The following is a 27108-nucleotide window of genomic DNA, read 5'->3' as shown; positions in this document are numbered from 1 at the left end:
AAAGTTTTTTACACATCTGCGTGAAAATCGATGCGACATTGCTCTGATTCACAATATCCCAGAGACTCATAGCGCTACAAAACCCCCTTTATTTCGCACGTCCAGAGAAAAATAAACAAAGTAGAGGTGGCGATGAATCCTCTTTTGTCACGGCAATGTCGTGGACCTGTCATAAACTGTACTGCTTTGGGAGAGACGTTACGGCGAAATAAACGTAGAGCTTTGAGATTTGTTTTATTTTTGTGCACTTATATACAGGATAAAATGGCAGTAAAAACATAAATGAAATTCGAAAACGACGTGGCCAGGACGGGGTAAATAATTAAGACTCACAAAAAATCACACACGGAGGACTAACCTACAGGCCCCCGTGAAGTGTTTCTATGGATTACCCCCTCCCCCCCCCTCCCCTCCAAAAAAAAAAAAAATCACGTTTAATTATTGCAAGACCTTACCAGTAATAAACAAAAAAAAGCGCGAGAACAGACTAAATAAAACCAACAAACATGCACTGGGAGCTAATTGGTTTTCACACATCTACCGTGGTGTGAACGTTAGTTTGTAATGGTTTAGTTCGACCAGAGGAATATCGATGTAGTCGAGATCATGGATCTTTCCTTCTTCGGGCAGTATGCGGTATTTCTGAAGAAGGCACGTGATGTAGAGGAAAATCTCCACCGAGGCCAAGATCTCGCCCGGGCACATCCGTTTTCCTGGCAAAAAAAAAACAAAAAAAAACAAAAAAAACAGGAGACAGGACGGAACAGAGAATAAGTATCGGTGTTCAGATCTATTGTGTGCACAGACCATGCAATAGATGGGGCAGCTGCGCGTGAATATTTCTTACCGCAATCACACGTGCAAGTATTTTCATTACTTAAATAGACATTAAGAACTGAATGAAGTCCTGCATCGATGGATTGCGACGTCCTAATTACTAAGACGACATTTTCACTAAAAACGGAGATTAAATACAGGTGTCAACACTTCCGGCCGCTTTTGCGAGCGAACTGCGGTTCCCCGAGACAGTTTCCCTGTCGACGATCTCTGAGGCTATGCTATTCCGGTATTCACTTCCAAACGGTGATCACAGAGTCCTCTTCGTGCCTGACATCACAAATTTGGGTTAGGTGCCGTAAAAAACGTTTAATCTAATTTTGACAGCAACACATGCATATTTTGATCAAACATCAGTATAACCAAAAAGAGTCATGGAATTGATTTTCATGAAGAAAAAAAAGTGGATGTCGTTGCCCTGAGTGACCTAAATTTTTAGAAAAGATGCTAATTTCTTATTTTTCCACTTTCTACATTCTTTGTAATATACTCCCTGTATATGTGCTTCCTATACACTCATACATTTCCCCAATTATTACAAATTATATTTTCGCAGTAAGAGGTCGCCCAAGTTCCTGCGGCAGTTTTCACATCAGTATCATTTACAATTTCTCTACGCTGTTTCCTCGAATACTTGGCCACTTTTTGCTACTCGACGTGGATCAATATCTACCTAATCTGTGTGTTGGTAAGAACGGCAGCTTCGACATCATTGTGTTGCTTGCCACCATGTACAGTAACTTAAATCTTATTCTAGGGAATGCTCATGTATTTTTTATATGCTCCTGTTTACTGTAAGCAATTTTTCTGGGGAATACCTTAAGCCTTGAAGGTACAACAAAAATGGCAGACATACAGGAAGACAACCAAAGTCGCCTTGCGTCTTATGCATGCAGTGCAGTACATTACTTTCAGATCTCCTATAAATAGCACGCGGTTTTACAAAAAAGCAGTTTATAACATCCAATTTGCAATTATAATTATCGCGGTGTCCTTGCTAAGGCTTGATTTTTTTTTTTTTGGTTCTGTGGTACCAGGTCTACTTGGCACAAAACAAAGTTTCATTTATTGCAATTCGGCAAAAAGGATATTCGCGTCAGGCCACACGCTTTCAGAGAGAAGGATATAATCTTGAATTTCTAGGAAACTAGATTTAGTTTAAATAGGTACACTGTGGAAGCTACTTTTTGTACCAGAGCTTGTTAGAGGACTTTAGCTGCCTCAAATGTTCTTTTCTATGTACACCAAATAAATTCCGATGCCAGATAAAAATTTCCCCGACAAAGAAAGATTGTTGAATCAGATTTTGTACTTTTCTATAGGAGCAGTAAGATTTTACGCCTTCTCTTGATTCGTGCCCTAAAAATGCGCTGATTAGCACGTGATGACATTCCTGCCGTTCAACTGAGACCCCAAAGCTTAGCGGTGTAAACTGCATGATACGCTAGGATGCACTATCTTTTAGAGGATAGTGCCGCCCTTATCCCTATCTTTTACTGCTTCCTGCTATTCAGGTAGCTAGCTCATCTACTTATGCTGGCCGATTAGATTTAGAATGGCTCATGAATTAAAAACACCGGCACACGTAGAGCGACACTGGTGACACCGCTGTCACAAAAGTGGGCTTCTAGGTTGTCCGACGCCAATCTTGCGCTGCCTTGATTGGTCCAGGGTCTCGTCTCTTATTGCGAATGGCAAGCTCTTGCGCGTGGGCCAATCACGCAATGGTCTTACAATGTTTCTGAACACGGTCGCTGAAAAACGCACGCAGAGGGGTTGCCCTTACCGATGGAGAAGGGAATGAGGTACTCCGGCTTCGGCTGCATCAAGGAGCCGTCGTCTTTAAAGAAGCGGCTCGGGTCGAACTTGGACGGCTCCTTCCACAGGGTCGGGTCGTTGTGCACCGCCCAAACGTTGGGGATTATTGTGGTTCCTTTTGGGATGAAGTAGTCGTCGAAGACGGTGTCCTCACCGGCGCTGAGGACGAGGATTCAAGGAAGAAGCATACGAAGCACGTTAGTTATAACCTCGCTGTTGGTCCTACAACGGCTCACAAAGTCCTAGCCCACCTATCGTGTTTTACTTACCAAAGACTTCACAGCCGGTAACAAAAATCTATAGAGCATTTCGGCATCTCCAATGGATGATTTCTGTTAACACTTTTCGCATTTCGGTTTAGTCTTTTTTTGTCATTCTTGAAGCATCTTTTTTTTGAGAGTCCTTCCATAGATGACTTCTTTTTTTCTTTTTAGGGACTATATGGCCTCCAGACAAAAAGGATGGCATAAAGATCGCAGCACAGTATTACAGTCGGGCAAATCGTCACACATTTTGCGTAAGTTCCAGTTCCGCGTGTTTATGTTCCGATTTTCTGTACCCAGCGACTGCTTAACGCCTTGGTCAGCATCAGCAGTGATATGCGTGTGACCAGTTAACGTGTGTTATTCCGGTGGCGCGGTGCCGCAAGACTGTTTTGGGACAAAACTACTCTGTTTAGGGAATTGTGTGTGTGTGTGTGTGTGTGTGTGTGTGTGTGTGTTCGCGCGCGCGTATGTGTGCATGTGTGCGTGCGTGCGTATGTGTGTTTGTGCACGCATAAACGTAAATAAAAACGATGTAAATAAAGAAGACGACTTTCAACTGCTGGCACAGTTTTGGCAGCAAATCACTCACTTGTCGTCTAACTTTAGTTTATCGAAATAGCGCTCATGACATTCTACGTCGCTGCTCGCTTACTTTCCAATGATGCAAGACATGCCTTGCTTATGAGCCGCGTCGTCCGTGTGGGCCATGATAGAAGCAAAAGCCTTGCATATCACTTAGCAGCGCGAGGGTTCGGGGTGTGGTAATTCATGTGAGAATTCATAGCGCGGAAAAGAAACGACAAAATAAATAAAACGCAGGAAATAAGCGCAAACTTTCACTGCAAATATCAGTATTGAGAACTTTGCCACTGTTTCCCTCTATATGTTTTTTAAGAGAAGAAGGGGCGTACATAAATCCAAGTAAGCTTTGGCTTTTGGTTTTTCTCTGTAATCAAGGTTTTGCGATGTTTCTGTTGTGAAGAGGGATCTTTGGAAAGTGCGTTTACTTGTAACACACTTCCCCTTCCATATTTTTTCTTTCATAGCTTGTGTGCGCCAAATAAATCGGCAGTGGAAGCTGTAATTTGGGTGCTGTTTTCTTTCTTTTCTTGTATTCGAATTTTTTTTCTCGCTATGAGCGTTCTCAAACTTGACACTTATACGCCTGCCTACTCACCCCCTGGGAACGCCGAGCGGCGAGACGGTCTTCCAGCGGTACATCTCCCAGATGCAGGCCATCGTGTAGGGCATCTTGTTCCTGTCCTCCCACGTGGGTTGCCGCTCCCTGCCCACCACTTCGTCGATCTCTCGCTGAACCCTGGCCTGCACCGTGTCCGGGTTGTTGGCAAAGTTCAGCATGTGCCAGTGGATGGTCACGGCCACGGTGTTGGATCCGGCGATGAAGAAGCTCAGCACGTTGCCCATGAGGAAACGTGCTGCGCAGAACAATTTCCTTTCAAGAACGCTATATACGAGGTCTGTTAGAAAAGTATCCGACTTTATTTTTTTTTGCGAACACCTGATGGATATGAAATAAGCGCGCTTGTATCACGTGACCTTGAACCTTCGTGCGCATGCACGAATTTTTTCCCGCCTGCCGATAGCGTCAGTCGCTGGGAAGCAGCATTTGAGTGAGGCGGTGCGCAGTGCTCTCGTCGGTTTTTTATTGCAAGGAAAATGGCGGAGTGACAGGAGCAGCGCTACTCCATCAAATTTTGCCATGAACTGAGCGACAGCCAAGTGGAAACCATTCGGAATATTCAGACGGCTTTCGGTGAAGATGCTATGAGTAGCACACAGATTAAGCAGTGGTACAATTGATTTAAAGATGGCCGCACATCGGTGGAGAGCGAGCCACACTCCGGTCGGCCATCAACATGCCGAAATGACCAGGTCATTGCCGAACTGAACGGATAGTCACCGTCGCGTGACTATCCGAGAAATTGAGGAAGAGGTGGACATGAGCAATTTTTCCGCACATTCCATTATCACCGAAGATTTGGCCATGGAGAGAGTTGCGGCGAAATTCGTGCCGAAGCTGCTCACGGTGGAGCAAAAGCAGCTTCGTGTTGAAGTCTCACAGGACATGCTGGATTCCGCAAACAGTGACCCCGACTTAATCAACATCATAATAACTGGTGATTAGTCTTGGGTGTACAGGTACGACCCGGAAACCAGATCCCAGTCGTCACAGTGGAAGCATTCCACGTCACCAAGACTTCAGAAGGCCCGCCAAGTGCGCAGCAATGTGAAAGTGATGCTGACTGCTTTCTTTGGCAACCTCTGTGTGGCAGACCACGAGTACGCACTCCACAGGGCCAAACAATGACCAAAGAGTGCTACAGGGATGTCCTTTATTGCCTACGTGATGCTGTGCGGCCCAAGAACCCGGAGTTGAGGTCAACAGGAAAGTGGCACATTCATCACGACAATGCTCCCGCACATTCCTCGCACTTGATTCAGACTTTTTTGGCGAAAAACCAGGCTCCTGTAGTTCAACACACTCCTTACTCTCCTGATATGGCCCCTGCGATTTCTGGCTGGTTCCCAAAATCAAAAGGCCATTGAAAGGAGCGCGATTTCAGACAAGGAAGAACATTATGGCTGCAACGACATCTGAGCTAAACTCCATTCCGAAAGGGGCCTTTTCGGAATACTTCCCAAAATGGCAGCACCGCTGGGAGAAGTGTGTGGAGTCCCAAGTAGACTACTTTGAAGGTGACTAGGTTTGGAACGCTCCAGTTATGCAAGTTTTTTTTCTACGGCCAAAGGTCGGATACTTTTCTAACAGACCTCGTATATAGCCAGCTATGACGTCATTATCACGTAGTGGCGCCACTATTGCGCTGTGTGGCGGCTCCCCGCAATACTCTCTTTACGGACAGGGGCCAACGCGTGACCAACAGTGGCCTCAGTAAAACTCCTTCAAAGCGTTGTCGGGGTCTTTAACAGCATACCACTTCTTTTTTATTAACTCTGGAAGCTTGCCCTCTCCTTTGGAATGTCCCCTCGAACACACTTCAAGGGGCGCGAGTGTCCGGCTCTGGCGATACTTTTACGAATGACAAGACATGGCAGTACGCTTTATTTTGCCTGTTCCTTGTGAACAGCATGCAACGTTGGAGAAGCTAGAGCTATGGGGTTATTTTCTAAGGGAGGGTTAAATGCGCAGGGCTGCTCACATGTGACATTGATTCACAACCCGTAGACTTCTTTATACAGTATAAGTTTGCATTATAAATGGTCAGCTTTGTATCACGTTCGGAAGAACGTGCTCTGTGGTTCTGAGCGAAGTTTTTAATGCACACTTTAGAGGTGTGCATACGAAAGTTGCACATACGAAAGAATAATCTTGTATGAATATAATGAGGTTTCATGTGCCAGATGAATGAGGCCACCCACACATTGTGGCAATGTACACTCGCCGTCAAAAGTAAATGAAAGGAGACTTTGTCAAAGCAATTTAATTTCTTTAAATCTAAAGCATAATGGCCCATGTTTGTTGGTGCAGAGTGCAATTCGCACAATCACAATTAGGCGGCACATATGTATTCAAGGATGCATGAATGTGGGGGGCAATGACTAAATCTTTTCGTTAATGTTGCCTTCCATTTACTTCTGACTTCACCTGTACATGACTCAGGCGCTTACACCATCGCTTTAGTGGCCAATGCCCTCGATATTGATAGTAACTGTGCTAGAGTTTCATTACAGCTTACTTTTTTTTCAGAGAGCCTAAAGAATGCAGGAAAAAAAAAGCGAATACCGCAGGAGCAGTAAGCGATTTTGGAATCGTAACTGCCGTGAAGGATGAGGAAAAGGTGGACATTTTGGAGGGACAGAGAGAAAAAGACGAACGGAAAAGCAGGGGCCGGGTTACCTCGGTAAATCCCACTCTTTTTTTTTTCGCGTGTCCGTAGGCTATTACTAATAGGGTACACAGGGCACATACTGAATGCTGATAACCTTGAACTCTTCCCTGAACCTTTAGGAACTTTAAAAGCGCTTTCACAGCTATCCTCTGAGATTAAGGCTTAGTCCAAGGAACCCGAATCTTGGCTCCTGTAAGGGGACGAGGATTCAAGCGGCGGAGCATTGCCGCCAGGAGGACACGCTCACGCCCAAACCCAGGGCGGTCGCAAAGTAGGCGCTCCACTGTCTCATCACACCCGAAGTTCTCACACGCAGGAGAGTCTGCCATTGCGATTGAGTGGGAGTACGCGTTTGTAAACGCCACTCCCAGCCGCAGGCGACACATCAGCGTGTCATCGCAGCGGGAGAGGCCGGATGGTAGACTGAGTTGAAATAAGGGGTCGAGGCAGCGCAAACGGCATGCCGAGTTTCCAGGGGTGGACCATGACGCTAAATGTCTAGTTGGCACTGCCCAGAGCCGATCCAGCGGAATCAACAGCTAGGTCGTTTATGTCAATGCCACTGGGCCCAATAGCCACTGGAAATTGATATCGTGACCCTGTTCCAGTGCCCAATAATGTAGATGTGCTATCTCCACTACTAGTTGCTCGTGGTAGCCATGTCATAAGGCAGAATTGAGACATTGTAGGACAGCTTTAGAATCGCAGAGCATAGCACATTTATGAAGCGTTTTTGGACAGATGTACTGCATAGCTGCGCGGAAAGCAGCCGATTCGGTTCCGGTGGAGGTTGTCCGATGCGAAATTGGTTAACACTGCCCTGTCTCGGAGGAATCACTACGGCGTAAGCTGAACTAGTAGGCGAAAACGAGCTATCCGTATATACATGAATGCACTCTAGTTGGCGTGGAGTACGGACAGTGGTAAGTGTACAAGGGCTGGCATCGAAAAGCCCGATTTCATCACTATCCCCGGCACCGTAAGGCGCACACAGGGCTCCCATAGACACCACAGCGCACGGGAAGGTCGCGTCGTCGGAGTGAACTGTGATGGAATGGACTATTGGGGGGGCCGCTACAACCTTTGAAAATACAGCCTTCGCTCTCTGTACTGGCACTGACAGAAGCTGATGCTGAGGAATCCTTGTTAGAAGACGTATTTGAATGCGCAGTATGTCAAGGGCTATATACGTCGAAAGCGGGTAGTCCTTAGCGATAGCAATGGTTAGAACCGTCGATGCGCTGCGGTGGAGACCCAGGCAGGTGCGAAAAACCTGACCTTGTAGAGTCTGGAGGGCGGGCATGCAAATTCATCTTACATGTGTTTGAATGTGCGGGTTTACTGTACTACAAAAATATCTAGAAGAATGCTCTGTACAGCTTCTGAAGGAACCAGCGCACAAAACACAACGGACAAGAAAAAGGCGGAACACGACGGACAGGAGCGCTGAACTTACAACTTTATTTCGGAAGTACAGATGCAACGTATATATATAGGCATTTCAGGGGGGCCTGCCACACTATATATACGTTGCTATATATATACGTTGCATCTGTACTTCCGAAATAAAGTTGTAAGTTCAGCGCTCCTGTCTGTCGTGTTCCGCCTTTTTCTTGTCCGTTGTGTTTTGTGCGCTGGTTCCTTCAGAAGTATGTATTACCAACTAGCCCAACAACAAGTGTTGCTCTGTAAAGCTGCAGCAGTGACTGAACTGACGAGCCCCATGGCTTTCCGCCCAGAAATCTTAGTAGATGAGCTATAGAGGTTAACTTTTTCTTTAAACATTTGCGATGCGGCCTCCGTGGTAGATCCCAGTTTAGGATAACCCTTAGAAAGGGATGAAGAGTACAATAGAAAATTATATGGCCGTCTATAGTTGCCGGATATGGAGTCACACATTTGAGTGTAAATTCCACTAACGCTTTCTTCTCGGCTGAAACGCTCAGACCTTGCTCACGGAGATGGGAGGAATTTATAGTTTCTGTCCGCTGAAGTCTTGCTCTCACCTTGAGACGCATCACAAGGTAGGTAAATGCAGATGTCGCCGGCACGAGTAGAGATGTGGACGGTATTAGATAGGTTCTCAGGGAGGGCTATAAGTGTCAGGTTAAGCAAAGTAGGGCTGAGAACTCTGCACTAGGTACGCCTCGGCAAGTGCAATGCACAGGTGGCGGGCCATCTTTACACAGGATAAAAATTGACCTTTCGGTCAGATAGCTTTGTGTCCACCTAAACATTCGACCACCGATTCCAATGGCCTCTAGTGCATCGAGGATGGCTTCATGTGTTACGGGCTGATAAGAATCTTTGACATCATGAAAAAATGCCACGAACATGCGCTTACGGCGTTTCTGTTGATGAACTTAGGATGGGAGACAACATGTTGCCATTAGAGCAGCGACTGCACCGAAAACCAACCATAGAATTAGGGATAACTTTATATGCTCAAGGTACCCCTCAAGGCGCGTCAGAATCACTCTTTTCATAACTTTTCCCACGCAGCTGGCTAAAGCTATTGGCCCGTATGATGTGAGCTCGAGCGGGGATTTCTCTGGTTTTAGTAATGGTATCAGGTGACTGGATTTCCACGGTGGAGTAACAACACCGTCTAGCCATGAATGATTAGCTCTTCTTACTGGTGCTTCGTCCCTGCAGCCGCGATGGTAAATTTAAAAGTGATGGATCTGCACGGTAGGTCATGAAGAATCGTGAAATCTCTTTTTGATACGTTCGGAACTGTAGTCTTTAGAGTAAACATTTGATTTCTCGTTATCACCGCGGGTTTTGATGATTTTTAACAATGCAGAGTTATAGAATGTTTTCATGCGGTTCTTGCTTTTTGTTTTTCCTTTCTCCCATTGATTAATGGTCACTGGTCGGAAAGATTGATCACCGTAATCCAATTACCAACGCCAGTCAGCACCACACTGGCGGATAATAAGAAGCCGGGAGAGAGACACGTGCAGGGTCGCCGACAGCCGCGATTAGCGGATGATCGATTATTGGCTGATGGCGCTGTGGCGGATCAGCATGGACTTTTGGATAGCGGTGCGATGCGGGGACGAATCTTGGAGCAGAAGCCCTGCAGTTCTGTATCTCAACGAGGTTTGGAGGCGGCTTGCTGGGTATCCACTACACTCGTTAGATGTTGCAATAAAGGTGCTTAAGTCCTAAGAGGACTAGCTGTGGCGTAATCGATTGGTTCTGAGCATGACTTTTTTAGAGGAGCATTTCTTCACCTTGCGGAAGCCTACACATGCTCAGCGCGTTGCAACAGCTAAAGAATATACAAATAGAAATCATCACTTGCAGGTGCCTCTCTAAATTAATGTCAGTTTATAAAGAGGATGATTCAGTGCTAGACGAGCGATAACTAAAAAGGGTGTTCTTCAAGTAAAAAGGGTTCCCTTCGCAACCAGGTTTCACTTCAAGAGACGAATATTATTTTTCTTCTACGTTTTCTAGCAAAAAGCAAGGTATGAAGGTACGTTAGCATCTGCTTATACAACTCTACATAACGCAATAATTGCTTATATCAACTAATACAAAACACCGGCCGTTAAAACATTGGTTTCTGGTTTGCCTTGGTTTATTAGCTGTAATATCCAAAGGTGACGCAGGCTATGGGGGACACCGTAGTGGAGGGCTCCGGTAAATTTCGAGCCCCCGAGGTTCTCTAACGCGCACTGACATCGCGCGGTACACGGGCCTTTGAAATTTCGCCTCCGTCGAAATGCGACCACCGTGACCGGGATCGAACCCGCGTCTTTTAAGTCAGCAGCCGAGCACCACGACCACTGAGCCATCGCGGCGGCTAAACTTTGGTTTTTGTTGGCTTAAACACTGGCTTGCGTAATTAGTGACTTACGCTGAAAGTTCGAGTTTGGTTCGTTTTCGTGCTCCTTGATCTTTTTAAGGTACCCATCAATGAAGTCGCGGTTGAAATGCTCGTCGATGGTAGCTTTGTGCTGTTCGACTTGTCCTCTGAAACAATACGCGTAAATAGGCCATTACCACAGCATCCAGAATCATAGACAAATACTGCAGCAGAGAAAGGGCTGAATATCATATTCAGAAAATTACGTATTAGTAAAATCTCTGGCGTACCGGCGCTCTAAATGAAGGTGTTTAGTCAATGTGCACTATGACAAAATGGCAGCATGTACTTTTAAATGAATGACACCGTGACTACTTAGCCGTAATATATTTCTTTCCCACGTCAAAGCACCAACCTCAAATTCTGTACTGATGCCTGCATGTTGCTATAGATTATTTCCTCTCATCTGCTTTCTACAAAAACATTGTCACCTATTTTAGAAGTACTTACTTTGCAATGGCTGAAATGCTTGCTTCTATAACATATGTTAGTAACGAATCAAACCTACTCGTAGCCGTAATGCAAGCTGTAGCCAATGATGCCGCGTCAGTTTTGACCGCCGTGAAACTCTTCAACGAGCACCAAAGTCTAAGCATGAAAGCGTTCTTAAATCTAGCTTATATTGATATGCGGATGCCGTGGCCGGTAACCGAACCCACCACATCTCGCGCAGTTACGGAAGTCCGCTGTCAGAGTGTCAGCTAGGGCGACCGATGCACAATGCTTACTTCGTGTACTCGATGAATTCTAGGAGTTTGGACAGGATGACGGTGCGGCGCGTGGAAGGAAGCTTGGTGACCAACTTGCGCAAGAACGGGGGCAAGAACTCTACCAGGGTACCGGCGCGGATGGCCTTGAACAGCTCACTCAGCAGCTCGTCCAGGTAGCGGCGACGCGGGTGCTCGAACGGGTACCGACTGCCGTACACCAGCGCCGCGATGTTGTTCGACGTGCTGGGGAAGATGTACTCCTGGATGGCGACGGGAGCACCGTTCTTCTCCGCTATCTTCTCCACCAGGCACTGGCATTCCTCCTGCAACGTCGGGGGAGACAGGTCGATTCAACGTTAACCTTTGATCCTTTGCACTAGACGCATCACTATATCTACAGATACTGTCGCCATCATGCAGGTCGTGCATCAGTTGTATGAAAGCTTCTTTGCTTGGGCTACATTGACGTCGCATGAAAGCACCCTTGCTTAACTTTTAAGCTTCTTTTCGTATTTTTAGGTTTTGCTCCGCTAATGGTAGCTGGCTAAAAGTGATAAGATCGACATAGCCTGCACACGAAATCGTCAGCCATGCACGCGTTCATGCGCAATCGGGGACGCTTTATCATTTTCTCTGGGAGGAGAAAAGCCACGTGTGGGATGTTTTATTCGCACTGATAGGCATGTTAGGGAGAGATAGTAAGCGCAGAAATGGGCTGAGAAGAGTGCCTCGTACGGTTCGTAAATAATCCGCAAAAGAACGTACAGCACTGGGAGGAGTAACTTGAAAAAGTACACAGCCGTGACTTCTTCTACTTTCTTGAGGTCATCGTCTTTATGCTATAAATTGTCTCTTAAAGCTACTGTGCAACGACTTTACCAGGCGCGAGTTTTGCTTAACGAATTCAGGCACTCCGAACGACTGAAGTATTTGTAAAAGTTCGTTGTTTTGAACACTTTGGTCGATTTCTTTTGGTATACTTAGCCCTGGTTAAATTCTTGAATGTAAACAAGGCACATAAGTATTCACTTATTACTTGAAAGCATATGGTTAAGTATAAACGACGATTCATTCGTATACTACTCCTGCTCCGAAATATTATTGTAAGCCGAGTTGTAAAGTGAAAAAGAAAAGCAAGCAGGGAACTCTAGATGATATTACTGACTATCTGGAGCTACGGATTTGTTGCCTTGACTGTTCCTTCCTAACGAATTCTAGAAAATTAAAAAATAAGAAAATATTCTCGCAAGTAAATGAGACATCGTTTCGTGGCAGTTGTTTATCGCTTTTCTACAATCATTAACTGAACTTGAGTCATGTCTAGAGTTAAGGACGAAACAAAAGCGCAACTTGCCTTAACGTGTTCCTCCATGGAAGTCTTGCCGAAGCCCAGGTCCCGCAAGACGTGCAGGCAGAACCTACGGTTGTCCACCCACGTATCTCCATTGAGTGTCGCCACGCCTAGACATCAGGAAGAATACTTGAGGTTCAATTCCACAGTTTATAATTGCACTAGGGTTAGGGCAAAACTCAAGGGACGGAGCGCAAAAAGCAGAGACGTTTATGTGGAGGAAGCTAATTAGGGATCACCAATCATCCAGCATCTTTTACCACTGAATTTCATCTCGCACTTTGCGCCCCTTCAACTGTTTGACATCAGTGCTTAGCGTCTGTGTTCTTTCTGTGTCGACTGGTGAGTTTTGTGCTGTAGAACGCCGGCTGTCGCATTTGTCATCAATGCGTGAGAATTAGAATGGCCGTGCGAGCGAAAACTTCGCATCCGTCTGTCCTTGTACAGTGGAGTGGAGAGGAGGAAAAGAGGAGTGAGGAGAATGTTTCGTGACGTCAAAAAAAAAAAGCAAGCGCAAGAGCACAGGTGAGGGGAAGAGTCAGAGGACCGTCGAAGAATTGGAAAAATTTTCAATTCGGATTGAAATTTAAGCTGTAAAAATCCTAATGAAAAAATTGGAATTGAAAATGGAATTGAAATAGCAGTTGGAATTAGAATTGGAACCAGAACTGGAAGAATTGGAATACGTGCAAAGAATAATTTCTCAAAACGAAACTTAAATTGTCATTGTTGGGAATGAATTCAGTTCGTCATCACAAATCCTCACGAACAGATCGCCCACATGCTAACGCATTCCCCTCCGCAGCAATCGCATTGCTCGCCTGTGAATTTTCTTTTATTTATTTTCTCAGCGCACCTATAATTCAACAGAACGTGATACTTAATGAACGTAAGGGTTTTGCATAATTTAAAGCAACAGCGTTTAAATCTCCTGGGCAAGTGGCCTAAATATTATACGGCTTTAAAACGTATGGGTAAGTTCTTGCATTCCGACTCGGCTCTAAACCCCGCAGTGGCCGAGTGGCTGGGGCGTTGAGCCGAGCTCATGTTTGCGAATCGAATCCTGGCCGCGACTGCCTCATTTCAGTGGAGGCGACATGCAGAGCACATGTTTTCTATGCAGAGATATTGCACGCAGCAACCTCAGGTGGCCTAAATCAATCCTGCGTCTTCCACTACTGCGTATGTCCAGACCAAGTGCATGTTCGGGAGCTAGAACACCACATGCCGTAACATATCTGTAATCCTATGCTTGCGAAGAACGTTTGGATGTCTGACAGCTGAGTGCGAGAAACGGGGCTGAAGATAACAACGGCTGATGCGGTTTTCATTGCCTGCAAGCATTTCTGAGGGAATGCATGTAAGCTGAATTTAAATTTAGAAATGCTTTAAGAAAAACGGAGTGAGGCGACAGAGCAGTTGAGGACGGCCATCCGACACGCAGAAATGACACCCATGCCCAACAATTCTGGGCAAAAGCATTTTTGAACAGGAAAGAGTTCATGAACGCAATTTTCTTATATACTGTAAGACATCACTATAACAATCAATATATCCGCCGATCTTCCGTGAGCAGTCTTGCATTTTTTTTTGCTATTAAAGTTTTTTCAAACGTCATATACGTTACTCATTGGTTTTCTATGGAATTATAACTGCTCAGCGTGAGCGACGGAAAAACTTTGAGGAAAGATTTTGATACGCATCGGAAAATTGGACCATTACTTTCAATATTTTCGTAGCAGTACCGTACAATATTGCTACATTCAAATTTTGTCAAACGTCAATTTTGTCAAACGTCAATTTTGTCAAACGTCAAATTGTCAAACGAAGGACAATCTGCAAAACATAGCTAAGATAATAAAAAAATTGTGAGACCATGCTCGGCATGCATGAACTTGCACTCGGCATGCATGACGCAAACACTATGATAATTACCGTTGGAAGAGGATGTAGAAATGAAGTGTGGCTTGTAGTCCGAGGCATGATGACAATATCACGTGGATGGGCCTCAATTACAAACAAGGGACTAAGTCGCGTGCTCATTTAAGGAGTTGACTAGAAAAGAACGCAAATGTTGTAAAAATCACCTAGGGGAAACATGTCATTAGCCTAAATAAAAAAAAAAACGAAATTGCAGTGTTTCAGCGTAGTTAAACCGAGTAGACGTGCAAAAGCATGTGTTTAGCTTGGTTGGCTCATGGTTTTGCTTTGATACCTTTTCTACACTGCTCTCGTTCCGTCTTTGTATCCCAAATTCCCTTCCCTATGCAGAGTAGCATGCCAGTGATTTTTAAACGCCGGCTAAATTCTCTGCTTTCAATTAAAGTTTCTCTCTGTCTGGGTCATCGGTACGTCTGGCGACGGTATTCGACTCAGGTTAAGTTCTGATCGAGGTTAATCCACTCTAACCTACTCGCGTCGCAGATGGAAGTTGATAAGACGACTACGTAGAATATCATTAAGCGTAGAAAGCTGGGCTAGTTGGTTGCTAGTACAACTGTGAGACATTCCAGCGGCGAAAAAAAGACACGGACGAAGATAGAGGCGTTCGTCCGGTCTCCTCTACCTTCGTACATGTTTTTTTCGCCGCTGGAATGTCTCTCAATTGGACGCGCAATGCACAGCGTGAGTGTGTGTTCAGTTTAACACGAAGCGTGTTCGGCTGCAGCGATAGCCTAGTGCTCCCGCTCAGAGGCCTGCGAAGATGATCTCTTCGCGCCGGCACGGGTTCGACTCCCAGTCGTGTATGTTTATTTGAGGCCCTTTTAACTTAACATGGCGGCGCTGTTGCTAGGCAACGGAACAACAAAGATCGAGACAAGATTCATGGTCGGTGCCGGTGAACTCACCAGTGCTTTCGCACTAAAAAACAAGAACCGAGCTGATGAAGAAATATGTTGTTTCACATGCATTCTGTCTTTCCCGCTGTCAATAATCACAAAAGTTCTGGCTGCTGTATGTACTCCTGGTGATTTTTCTTTTAAATTCAGACCGTTTAAGCCAGACCTACACCATCTGGTACACATACGCTATTGTCGCTGTACAGCGTGTGTTGGTAATTGAAAGGTATAGGCGGACAAGCGAAGAGAATTTCCGTTCATTTTAAGTGCCTTCGCTATGCCTTCTTGTGGCCTCACGAGCGCTTGTTAGCCCGTTTGGACTTTGTACGAGCTTGAATATCCTTATGTCTTAATCTAAGCCGTGTTGGAATATTTGAACAACTTTATATCCTTACCTCCGTACACTTCACCCCTGAAGAGCCAGTTTTTGGGGCGGTATAAAACTTCCTTCTTCGTCAAAAACTTCTTTATTGACTGAAAATCATTCAGTATGACCATGTCGGCTGAGCCAGTTTTTATCCTGGGAGGTAATCGGGAAAGGACGCATACAATGCAGTTAGGAGTGTTCTAGAAATATATTTTATAGGCGGGTAATAATTAATTCACAATATGTGACTATTGCAGCTCTCGTGAGGTTTATGAAGGAATTAAAGAGGACGTAAGAAAAAGTAAAGTCCAGCAGAAGAATTGTGTTACGATAAAATAGTAAGTTAGAACATACATAGTTAATCATTAACGTTTTTTGGATGTTCTAGTATATTCCAATTGGGTCCATTATTTCGATTCACGTACAACGTGGTTTGAAAGAATCACTCCATTCGAACAATGGGAAAACAATCGCACTTCACTCGTACCGCAATGTACGTGTGCCAGATGACGTTGCAACGGAAGTGTGCTCTGAAATGCCACTCTCATCAAGAGCTGTCGGCGAGGAAACATCAGCATTAGCCCGCTTCAAGCAACTACCGTCGGCTCCTTTCGGGCTTGCTAAATGGATCGAATGATGAGCATCGAGTTCGGGCCACCAAAAGGGCCGTTAAGAGCTCTCAAATTGTTCAGGACATCAGAATCGGCGCCGAGGTGCGGTTAAGTGCGGGAGTCTGACGCATTACTGCCACAGCAACAAACGGAGCTGCTTTTCGCTTGTTACTTTACACAAACGCAGATAGCGTCTCATTCGATGTAACAGCGTTAAAGAAAAGGCGTTGAGTCCTTCGATTTGGTGGCTCATGTAATCCCACCATAATAACACCCATCTCTGCTATTTCGTTTTGTTGTCTTAGTCTGTGCACTCCGGCAATTTTCAGACGAGTGACAGTGTCATCGAAGCTATTACGTGCTCGCATCGAGCGCTGCAAACGAGGTTTTGCCCGACATGAAACGAAGCTACGTGAAAAATGGAGAGAACGCGTTGTATTTAAAGCAAGTACGTAAACTTGTGTAACGTTAGAGAGCGCTTCACGGCACGTGTATTCGGTCTCGCAAATGATGCGTTACGTTGTAGGTGCCCGGTAAATGACTAGGGGCCGAAATCTCGGAGCTGCGCTCGAGCGAAAGCGGTTCGGGATCGGCCTGACATCCATTTTATTGTGTAACCGGCTTGATCAGTGTGTACTGGGCCGCGGCTGTCCTCGCGAAATGGTTTTACGGGGTTCGTGCACTCGACTAATGGTTCGCGAACTCGGGTTCAAAGTAACCTCCACAACACCACTACGCACTTTAAAACCAAGTGCATACATGCTACGAACAGAAGGAGTAGCCGGGGGCGGCAGAAGATCAGGTGGGCGGATGTGATTAGAATGTTTGCGAAGCTAAGCTGGTCGTAGCGGGTACAGGACCGGATTAAATTGGAGAGATATGGCAGTGGCCTTTGGCCTGCACCCTGCAGTGGGTGTAGTCGGGCTGTTGCTGCTGCTGGTGATGATGCCTGCTACCTAGCTGGACCCGTGGTAAGGTTGCATGTGGTACAGGGCTTAAAGCGACAGGCACTCACGACTTCCGTTGCTCTTACGAATAACAAAGTAGAAAAATGCCGCCGCGGTGACTCAGTGGTTTTGGAACTCGGCTGCTGACCCGAAAGACGCAGGTTCGATCACGGCCGCAGCGGTAGAATTTCGATGGAGGCGAAATTCTAGGGCCCGTGTACTCTGCGATGTTAGTACATGTTAAAGAACCCCAGGTGGTCGAAATTTCCGTAGCCCTTCACTACGGCGTCCCTCATAGCCTCAGTAGCTTTGGGACGTTAAACCCCGATAAGCCATAAAACAAAATAGGAAAGTCTTCAACGCTTTAAAAAATTTCGTGGACAGTGGATGATTGTCTGTAGAGTGTCTATGCGCTGTGTAAGGAATTTTTGGGAACGGTTAAAGCTTTCCGATACCCTGAAGACCACGGGGTGCCATCGTGGGAATCACGTGTCTCGCGCACTCTCCACATAGTGTGTCAGGCAAAAAGAGTTGGTCTCTGGATGGATGACACATGCGCTCACCGGTAGACGGGCCCGTACTGCTGCGCCCACTTCATGGCCTGGTTGCAGTGGAAGTCCTTGTGCGTAAACTGCACGTGCCCGACGAGTGGTCGACCCGGGGGACCGGGCGGGAGACGCGTGCCAGGTGGTAGCCGCTTGCCCTGAAGCCATCGCTGTAGCACCACGTATAGCAGGGACGCCACCAGCAAGCTGCTCGCCAACGTCAGCCAGTCCATGTTTGCGCTGGTACCCAGCTTTGATGGTCAGCAGTATGGCGACTGTTAAAGTAATATTAAGAAAAGGAGAGGACTCTGATCAAAAGTTAGGGTAAAAAAGATGTGACGTTCTGTCTTCCGTGCGGAGTCCTTGTTCACTAAAGGGCAGGACGAAGAATCGAAGCTTCGGTATCTGGGGATTCATTCAGATATCAAGAGTAATAGAAAAGTATATCCATAGGCCAAAATTTTGGGGACACCTAATAGAATTACGTGCTGAGAATAGCCTTAGTCGCTCTGGGATGTTAAACCCACTTAAGCCATAAGCCAACAAATTACAAATTTTAGGACTAACCAAGCCATTTTTATGGCTATCACCTGCCAACTGGGCGTTAATTGCCATGCGGTATCATGACGTCACACGCTCTTTTGACAAATAAGTACACAGCCATTTCACGTGATCCCTTGACATCATTACTATCCCGACAAACCGCGGCGCGTTTTTGATGACTAATCACGCCGTGCTTGTTACGTGATGAGGCTTCGAATTCTGTTGCATTAAAATTAGATATCAATGGCTTCACTCACCTAAAATTGACATAAATGATTTAGGTAGTTACAATGACAGTGAAAATGACAATGAAAAGAAAATGCTAACGTAAGAAATGGTTACAGAGATACTGTCAATAACATGTGAGCCGAGAAGGTAATATTATCTTTATGATCTAGATGCTAGTGTTATTGGGACCTGGAGTACACCCCGTTAGAGAATTAATGAGTGATTTTGTTACTTAATTTGTATCGTTCCACAAATCGCCTCGGAATTTTTTTGCCCTATCACAAGAAGAACTCAGAATGTGGAGTTACAGATGCAACGGTCGCTACTCAACAATGAAAAGAAAAAGGGCAATTATCACATTTCTGATGAGCACCTCTAATTTCATCGAGCACAAACGCACAAAGCCCACTGATACTGATATTGAGAAATTAATTACTTTAGCAGTTTTAGCCACCGCTCCATAGAGCGGTTTAAATTCGATCGTCAAGACCTTCGTGATAAACATATGAAGATAAACTAGGTCATAAACCTTGTTACAATCTAAATATAGTTGTGAATAGTCTTGAATGTAAAGGGCTTGAGTCCAAGTTAGATTTATGGCTCATCCTCATCAGCCTAAATGCGCTCGCTGGAGGACAAAGCTCTCTCCTAATTACCTTCGCTAACATTGTCTGTGCCAGCAGCAGCCACCATATCTCGACTAACTTCCTAACCTCGACCGCCTGTGTAACATCTATCTGCTCCTGCAATCCGCTCCGTTACCCTAAGGTACCATCGGTTATCTTTACTTCTCTTTACATGCCCTGTCCATACTTATTCGTTCTTGATTTCACCTTAAGTATCGTTAACATGTGTTTGTTCCTCATCCATTATGCAGTCTTATTGTCTGCTAAAATTACATCGATCATTTTGGTTTGTTCCAAGGCTAAGGGGAATCCCCCCAAGCGGAGTAAGTTTGTATGATTTTCGTTTCCGTAGCTCGCATGTGCTGTCCTGTTAAATTTCAGTCCTTTTCGTTAGCGTCCACGTTTCCGTTCGATAAGTGAGTACTGGCAAGACACAACTGTGGTTTACTCTCCTCTTCAGGGATGATCGTAGCCTGCTGTTGAATATTTGAGAGCACCTGGCAAATGCAACTCACCCCATTTTTTTCCCTTTTTTACTCTCGTGATCTGGAACTTCGGTCACTACCTGACCTCGACAAATGTACTCTTTTTTTCCGCTTTCAATGCTTCAAGACTCTTGTGCATTACTTCAGTTTTGTCGATAATGATTTTTAGACCCACCGTTCAGTTTTCTCTGTTTATGTACTCAGTCGTGTGATGCAATCCATCCGCTGCGTCCTTTGCAGGGGAATGTCATTTACAAATCGCATCTTTTCAAATTTGTATGCCAGTTCTTGCTTGGTTTTGTGCGCCTGTGATGCAAGAAGTAGTCGGTGCTACGGTGAAGCACAAACTTATATTTCATATTCACGTCACTGTAATGGGGGGGAGATGCAAGCCTACAACTCCAGATTGCGTTGTTTTTGTGCGACTATGACCGCAGGAATACTAAAAAAAAAGATTGCAATAATTAAGCGAGCAATTAGGCCCTGAGAACCGGTCCCTAACGTGAGAGTAGGACAAGACAACGCGAATGTTGGATTCAATTCGCTCGCTGACAAAAGCGATTTCGCTTTGTTTTTCCAGCCCAATTATTATTTTCAAAATACCCACACTTGGCACAGTTTTAAACTTTTCAGAACGCAAGCTTCTTAGAACTGCCTTTTAAAAATAAATAAAGAATTAAGAAACACTTTGTGGCACTGAAGTGGGGCGTACTAACGAGCGCTGCCGGTTTTTGGGCTGTGTGCCTACGCCTCGCACGCGCGATCTCCGAGGGTGGTGTAAACCTTTTAAAAAGATAACAAAGCCTCACTCCCCTGCGCAGGAGAAACATCTTTAACCATGTCTTCGTGGCTCATCCTGAGAACAGAAGTTTGGTTCACGACTCGATACCTTTTACATCTTTTTTTTTTTTTTGCCATCTCATTCATCTGCCCTCCTTTCCTCTCTGAGAGTACACGATCTACTTCGACTCTCAAGCCGTTATTCCGTACATAGAGGACCCCATCCTACCTCCTTCATTCCAACACCAGTACGAACGAGCGGTCTGTCAGCGGTCTGAGCGGTCAGCATTCCACCATTTTCCTTCGCTGTGTACCCCGGGCGTGCAGGAACTGACGACAATGAGCTGGCCATGATTTCGTCCGCGATACTCTTCACCGGGAACTGTTGCAGCCCTGACCTAAGGCCTCGGAGGACGTTGAGAGACTCCCTGCGCCGCACCAACAAGATCTACCTCCAGCTCTGTCCCTACCTCTCGTCTTTCACTCACCGTATCGGAGGTTCGCCTTCTCCTGCACATCCAAATGAATGCACTCATCACCCCATCTCGCGTTCTTCTCTTTCGCCAACACTTCCTTTCCTAACTGCACCTCTACCTATGCCGATCTATCCCTTTTGCCTCTTCTACTGCTTCTTGGCTGCTCAACAGCCAGGTTCCTATCCGCCTTATCCCTTTCGATCACCACATGACTCGACTAGGTTGGCGCTGAAGAGGAAGAAAAACAACGTCGACTGGCCGCCGAGCCTATTGATATGCTCGGCCTGTAAATTTTGGCCTAATAAAGGGCCTATCCCACTAATATTATTTAACTAACATGCGCCATAATGCAACGTGAACATTTCGGCAGGAATCTGCCTGGTCTCAAGACTGCCTACCATCAGCATATATGTAGATGGCCTTCGCGACGCCTCAAAACCCGTCGCCCCCTAGGCCCGCGAACACCCGTTGTTCGCACCGCAACTGATGTAGCTCACATGGCACCGACCCCCTTTCCCGGGACTTGGCATCACATCTCTAACTTCCGCCAAGCCAACCTTGAGGAAGGTGGCGAGTTGGCCCTGAAATGTCGCTCCTGTCCTGAGGTCTTGGTAGGAGTGTCAGCTTCTCTTTTCTCTATTGCGTCAGAATACGTTGACGCATGGCTCTGAAGCCATGGAGGTTCGAAGCACAGAGCGTACAATAAGGCTATGGAGGCGGAGCTGTTGGACCTAGGCTGTAAAGAAACACTCCGAGTTTAAACTTACATACTTCGCTTAATGCGCCCCAATCAACCTTGAGCTCAGAGCTGAAGAGCATGCAGCAATGTAAAAATGAATGTAGTAATTGGAGCAGAAACCATTTCGTGTTTAAAACAAAATGAACTGCAGAGCCCAGGATGATATTTGCTAAAGTCATGTTTACTTGAAAGAAGCATTTTTCTGCCAAATGTCATTGCACGTCACTCGAAAAGGGCGCGTGTAATCTCCCATTTTTTTTATTAGTTCCTCGTTTCAGACACCGCGTTTTCAATAGACTCAGGGTAGAAAACTAAAAACTGCGGCACCTTGCATGCATCGTTCGGTAGAGCGAGAACTCGGAAGCACTCACCGCTTATCGAATTGTAGCCTGGTAAAGTCAGGGAAGGAAAGCTCGACGGTTGTCCGGAAAATGGGCAGGGTGGAACGTGCGCGATATTTCAGTGGAGAACACGGACAGCCAGACGCGGTGGGGCAGCAGCCAGCCTTGACGCGCTCTCCGGTGCCGAGGGCCTCAAGGAGGAGGAAGATATCCGGATGTGCGGTCCCGTAATCGGCACCTCGCTGGAGGAAAAACACCAGTCAGCGCTTTTATCTAGCCTGTGCGATGCGAGGAGCCGTATTCCTGCAAGCAAATAGAAACCTACGTTGGGAGACTTGCGACAAGAATGGGTTGGTACTTGAGCTATCGACGGATCTCTTTTTACCGGATGATTGTTTCTGTCGAGTGGCGGAGAGAAGGAAACACGAACAATGCAAAGACGCTGATGACGACGAGCTGACTTCGTAAGTTGCTTTGCAAATAGCGTCTCTATGTCGGCGAGAAAAATTAGCTTATTACCCGAACAATTATATAGCTTTGGGAGCTGTAAGCCTGGCCTGCATATCTACAAGAAAATTGGAAAGTTCCCTATGATCAAGTGCGATCCGAGCAGGTTCCAAACCTTCAGACCTTCTGCGGTATTCTGCTATAGCTACTCATCGGTCTCGTTGTTGAGTATTTAACAAGCTCTAATATTCTTCAGGAGATGCTCGGTGATTGATTTTATTCCTCGAAAGTATTAAATGCAGTGAAAGAACATAGCCTGAGGATATGTTTTTGAGGAGGTTAAAAAGAATATTTGGGATGTTGGGGGGAGGGGCACGTTAAATAAGTAGCGATATTCCCTTTTCGGCTAAGCTTAGACTCGACAAGACTGTGTTTTCGTGTTTTGACAGTGATTAGGTTTATTTTAAAGACATGTTCGAAGCCACCCGAACGAAAGTTTCCTGCCATTTAAAAAATTAACTTGGCTAAGACGTGCACGCCGACAATGAACCAGTTGCTTGCCGACTCTGGAAAATGCTTGACGGATTTAATGCGAGAGCATTGCTTGGCTCATTGTGCGAAAACAACGTCGTCGTCAAAAACCCATGGCCAAAACGCGGCACGCAAATGACGTCGTCAACCCTTCTGGAGTAATAAACCGCCGGCGTCCGCACCGCCACGTACCCGAAAGCTCGATTAAGGTGCCCGCTGACCCAGTGAGTCACTTCCATCTCCTCTCGTATTTACACATCATAAGAATTACTTACGTGAGAAAGCACTTAGTGAGAAAGCACTTAGGCGCACTCCACGGGTTTCAGCGGCGTCCGCCTGTTTGAACCCTCTGAGTAGCAAGTGTAACTGGCTCACTGGGTCGGTGGACACAGTCGCGCTGTGAGTATGGCGTCCACCTACAAGTCAAGGCAGTTACGGGCTTCTCCTTTCCTCAAAACCAGCGCGTGGTTTAGTATCCATCGGTTTTCAGGAAAGGAAAAACGTACAACTGGCTCCCTGGGTCGGTAGACATCTGTGCGGGCTTTGAGTTACGTGGCTGTTGTGTGCACCTATAGAAAACCATTCTTTCGCGCAATATTTTGTGTTTAGCAATGCTACCCGCCAGCCATTTTTTTTGCATCATGTGCGGAACCGATGCGACGCGCGTCCGCTTGCCTGAACCGCCATGTAGCGGAATACCCAGGGAATACTCGGCCATACTACAAAACTATGGAGGCAGAAGAATGCGATATCTCCCACCGCACAAATCTCTCAGCAGAGAGGAAGCTGCCACTTGGAGACAATTACAAACAGGCTCTTTCCCAAACCTACATATACTAAACAAAATGCACCCTACGATATACACGAACAAATGTCCCTGGTGCGACGAAAAACCTACTCTATACCACATCACATGGGCCTGCCAAAACATAGACTTGGTCCCCACAATACAAAACCCGAGTGCGGAGCAGTGGGAGACTCTGCTGTCCAGCGACCTCTGTGAAGACTAACAAGGTCTGGTACAGCGAGCTCAACGGGCGGCAGTGGCCAGCGGAGCCCTGGACTGAGGGCAACCGACCACTGATTAGAGGCGGACGACTTCGACAGAGAAGGCTCCTGGGGGTAGAACCAAGACGTCTCTGAAGATGCCCCTAAACCGTAGGAAAAACCATTAGTGTAAATAAAGTTTTCCCTTCCTTTTCCCTTCCTTGCATCATGTGACTTCTAGCGCATGTGCCGAAAGTTGTCTTCGCTGCTTGCTTCACGGAAATAAAATAAGAGTACTGCGCCCACCTCTTCATTTTCTATCTGTGGGAACGTCATTAATTAGCGCCGTGGAACTTTGCCTGTTTAATTACGACAAGCTACCTGCTTCACTTCGGGTTGGACTGCAGTATATTAGGTGCATATTCAGTGCATCGCGACCTTTATCAGACACACAAGAGTAGAAAGAAAGCAGGCATTCATCCTGGCATAGATAGGGCCGTTATCAGCCTTAGGCACTCTATGGAGGGGCTCCACTTATCTGTGCACGCCGTTGCGACGATAAGGTTAAGGAGGGAGTGCCGGTGTTTCACGTGTCGCGTAAAGGCCAGGAATCTCGTTATGCCATGCATTTTAGCAGTGGCACAGGTTTCCTACGGAGAATAAAAAACAAATTGACTGAGCAGAAAGGCGGCGGCACTGACTGAAGGCGACTCAGCGACGGCAGCCCCCTATGTCCAGGGTTTAATGTCCATGAATCGTTGTTGCGAATGATTTTGTTGGAACAGCAGGGAAATTTTTATATGCTTTGCAATGAAACGACCCAGCGAGCAGCAAGACGAATATTTCCACAAAGCTAGGTATCATAAAAGAAAGGATAAAGCCAAATGCTTATTAAATACGACATACTACTCACGTTTAAGCAGAGTACATGGGGCTGCATTTTCAACGAATATTTTTTGCTACGCATAATTTCGATACCCTATTATATCTAGGCGCCACTGTGACGTTAGGACTGATAGAGCCAGCAATGTGAGCCGCGCCCTACAGTACCGAAGTGGAAGCTCAGTGATGGCTAAGTGGCGGAATAATGATTCGGGAAAGCAGTCGGTAGAAAGGGTGGCTTTGTGTGTCCCAGGAGAACGGTAAAAAACTAATAGGCAAAAAATTTTAAGATTTGAATCTTCTGCTTATTATTACCTGCGGCGCTGCAACACGGATTCTGGGCCCGCTCAACTGACTTTGATAGTCGGTCCCTGCTCAATTTTACGGATTTGATATTCGTCAGTGGGACCAAAAAAAAGTCGACGAAGCAGTCAACTGACCTTGGAGTTGGGTATGACGCCCAGATGACCTGCCTCTCTCGCAGCTCAGGTAATTGACCCAAAATTGGAAATGTTTGGTTTGTCTCTGGTCCAAGCCTTTATGAAAACATTTCCATTATTGGGCCGCTTAGCTGTGCTGCGGGGGCTGTATATCACCTTCCTTCAAAGCTTCAGTGGATGCCAAAGCTGCGAGAACAGGCGCCGCGTAGTGCCAAGAAGGCTCTACTAAACGATTTTAGGCTCGGCTAAACGCGGAGTTGAAATGTTATTACTCGAGGCGATTAAAGTGAGAGCAATAATGCATCGATGCGTTTCTTGGGCTGCTGGTTCGGTCGCCCGCTATTCCTTTGGTTCCGATTGTCGTCATAGTTGTGGAAGCATAACAGCAGCGAAATTACATGCTGACTTACGGTAAATTATGAGGTCAATTTTCATAAGCTATTGGAATAGGTATGTCTGTGAGTGCAAGCATAGTTTATCCTTGTCCTTTCTCAGCTGACCTCGATGGAGCATTCACCTGGCTCCGGGTACGCGACTTTTTGCACAAATTCGGATTGTGGACGAATCTTGCGTATACAATAAGGCAAGAGAAAGAAGGAACTGGCGCTCACCTGTGAGTTATTTTTTACTCAAAATATGCAAACAATGATAGACACATTGCACCCTTAATTAAACTGCATTGCCATCCGAAGCGAAGCCACGGACGCAAGCGAATGACGGAAGACAAGAACAGCAAGGGAAATGCGAATACATTTTGAACAGTTAAGCGATGGAAATCCGTAGCGAAATCTGCCGTTGAAAATGAATGTAGAAGAGAGTACCTTTGCGAACTTTCGCTGCAGAAAAGAGATTATTCTGGGGAAATTTTTTCTTCTAGTTCAGCTCGAAATCTTGGAAACAGTAAGAAAGAGCGAAAGAAAATAAAAGGAAAAGCTGGCTGTTATCCCTTATATTAACAAGCTACCCCTCTACCTTAAAGAAGGTAGGACCGCGCTCTGTCAAGAGTTGTTCTGTAAAGTGTGAAAACGTGGACAGCACTATAAGACATCGCAAGAAATGTGTTGACCTTCAGTATAGGCGTTGTCTACTGGGCGCTTCTGTAATACGCCGCATCGGGGATGTATGTCGGGGGGATATTTGTTTTTCTTGATATCTTATTCGTTGAGTCTAAACTTCTGCGTTATGTCTTCTTGCGATGTTTTCTGTTTAGCGATTTCAGTAGCGTTTTAAAGAGATTCAAAGACACCAGGAGAAATCAAGAGTGTTTTAGTTAACACCCGAAATCGCTTAGTTACAAAAAGGATGACCCGTCAGGCTACTTTGCTGCGTTTGTCAGAGAGGATGTCACAGAGGATGTCACGAGGAGGATGTCAGAGAGGATGTCAGAGAGGATGTCACGGGAAACAGCCGAAGCGCAGTTCCCCTTTGTGACCAATAAACTGCCGACTTATGACTGACTTTATGTAAATAGTACCGGTTGCCTAAGCATGAATTTTTCTAGCCGTTTATGGCCTCGTCCGCCCACAAAAGCGAGAGCATAACAAAAATTAGGCGTAGGAAGT

At 45.9% G+C, this 27108-nt stretch overlaps 1 protein-coding gene across 2 annotated transcripts; it reads right to left on the bottom strand.

Annotated features, from left to right (window-relative positions):
* Positions 1–215: 215 nt before the first annotated feature.
* On the bottom strand, positions 216–22562 carry LOC149372019 (cytochrome P450 2A7-like). Of its 2 annotated transcripts, XM_089566376.1 has the most exons (9): positions 22290–22559; positions 18060–18316; positions 15967–16091; positions 12735–12841; positions 11399–11703; positions 10662–10777; positions 4099–4357; positions 2624–2814; positions 216–713 (listed from the first exon to the last, which is right to left on the bottom strand). In XM_089566376.1, the coding sequence occupies exons 2-9, from the start codon at positions 18272–18274 to the stop codon at positions 538–540; spliced, it is 1494 nt and encodes a 497-aa protein (XP_089422502.1). In that variant the 5' UTR covers positions 18275–18316; positions 22290–22559; the 3' UTR covers positions 216–537. The 2 variants fall into 2 exon arrangements, with proteins under 2 accessions (XP_089422502.1, XP_089422504.1); XM_089566378.1 differs by lacking the exon at positions 2624–2814 and having other exon boundaries at positions 456–713; positions 22290–22562.
* Positions 22563–27108: the final 4546 nt, after the last annotated feature.

The sequence above is a fragment of the Amblyomma mixtum genome, chromosome 1 (genome assembly GCF_055824585.1).
Source record: "Amblyomma mixtum isolate Tamu chromosome 1, ASM5582458v1, whole genome shotgun sequence".
In the NCBI taxonomy this organism is placed as follows: Eukaryota; Metazoa; Arthropoda; class Arachnida; order Ixodida; family Ixodidae; genus Amblyomma; species Amblyomma mixtum.
The sequence above is the reverse complement of the archived record's forward strand: the minus strand, read 5'-3'. Positions and strand labels throughout refer to the sequence as shown.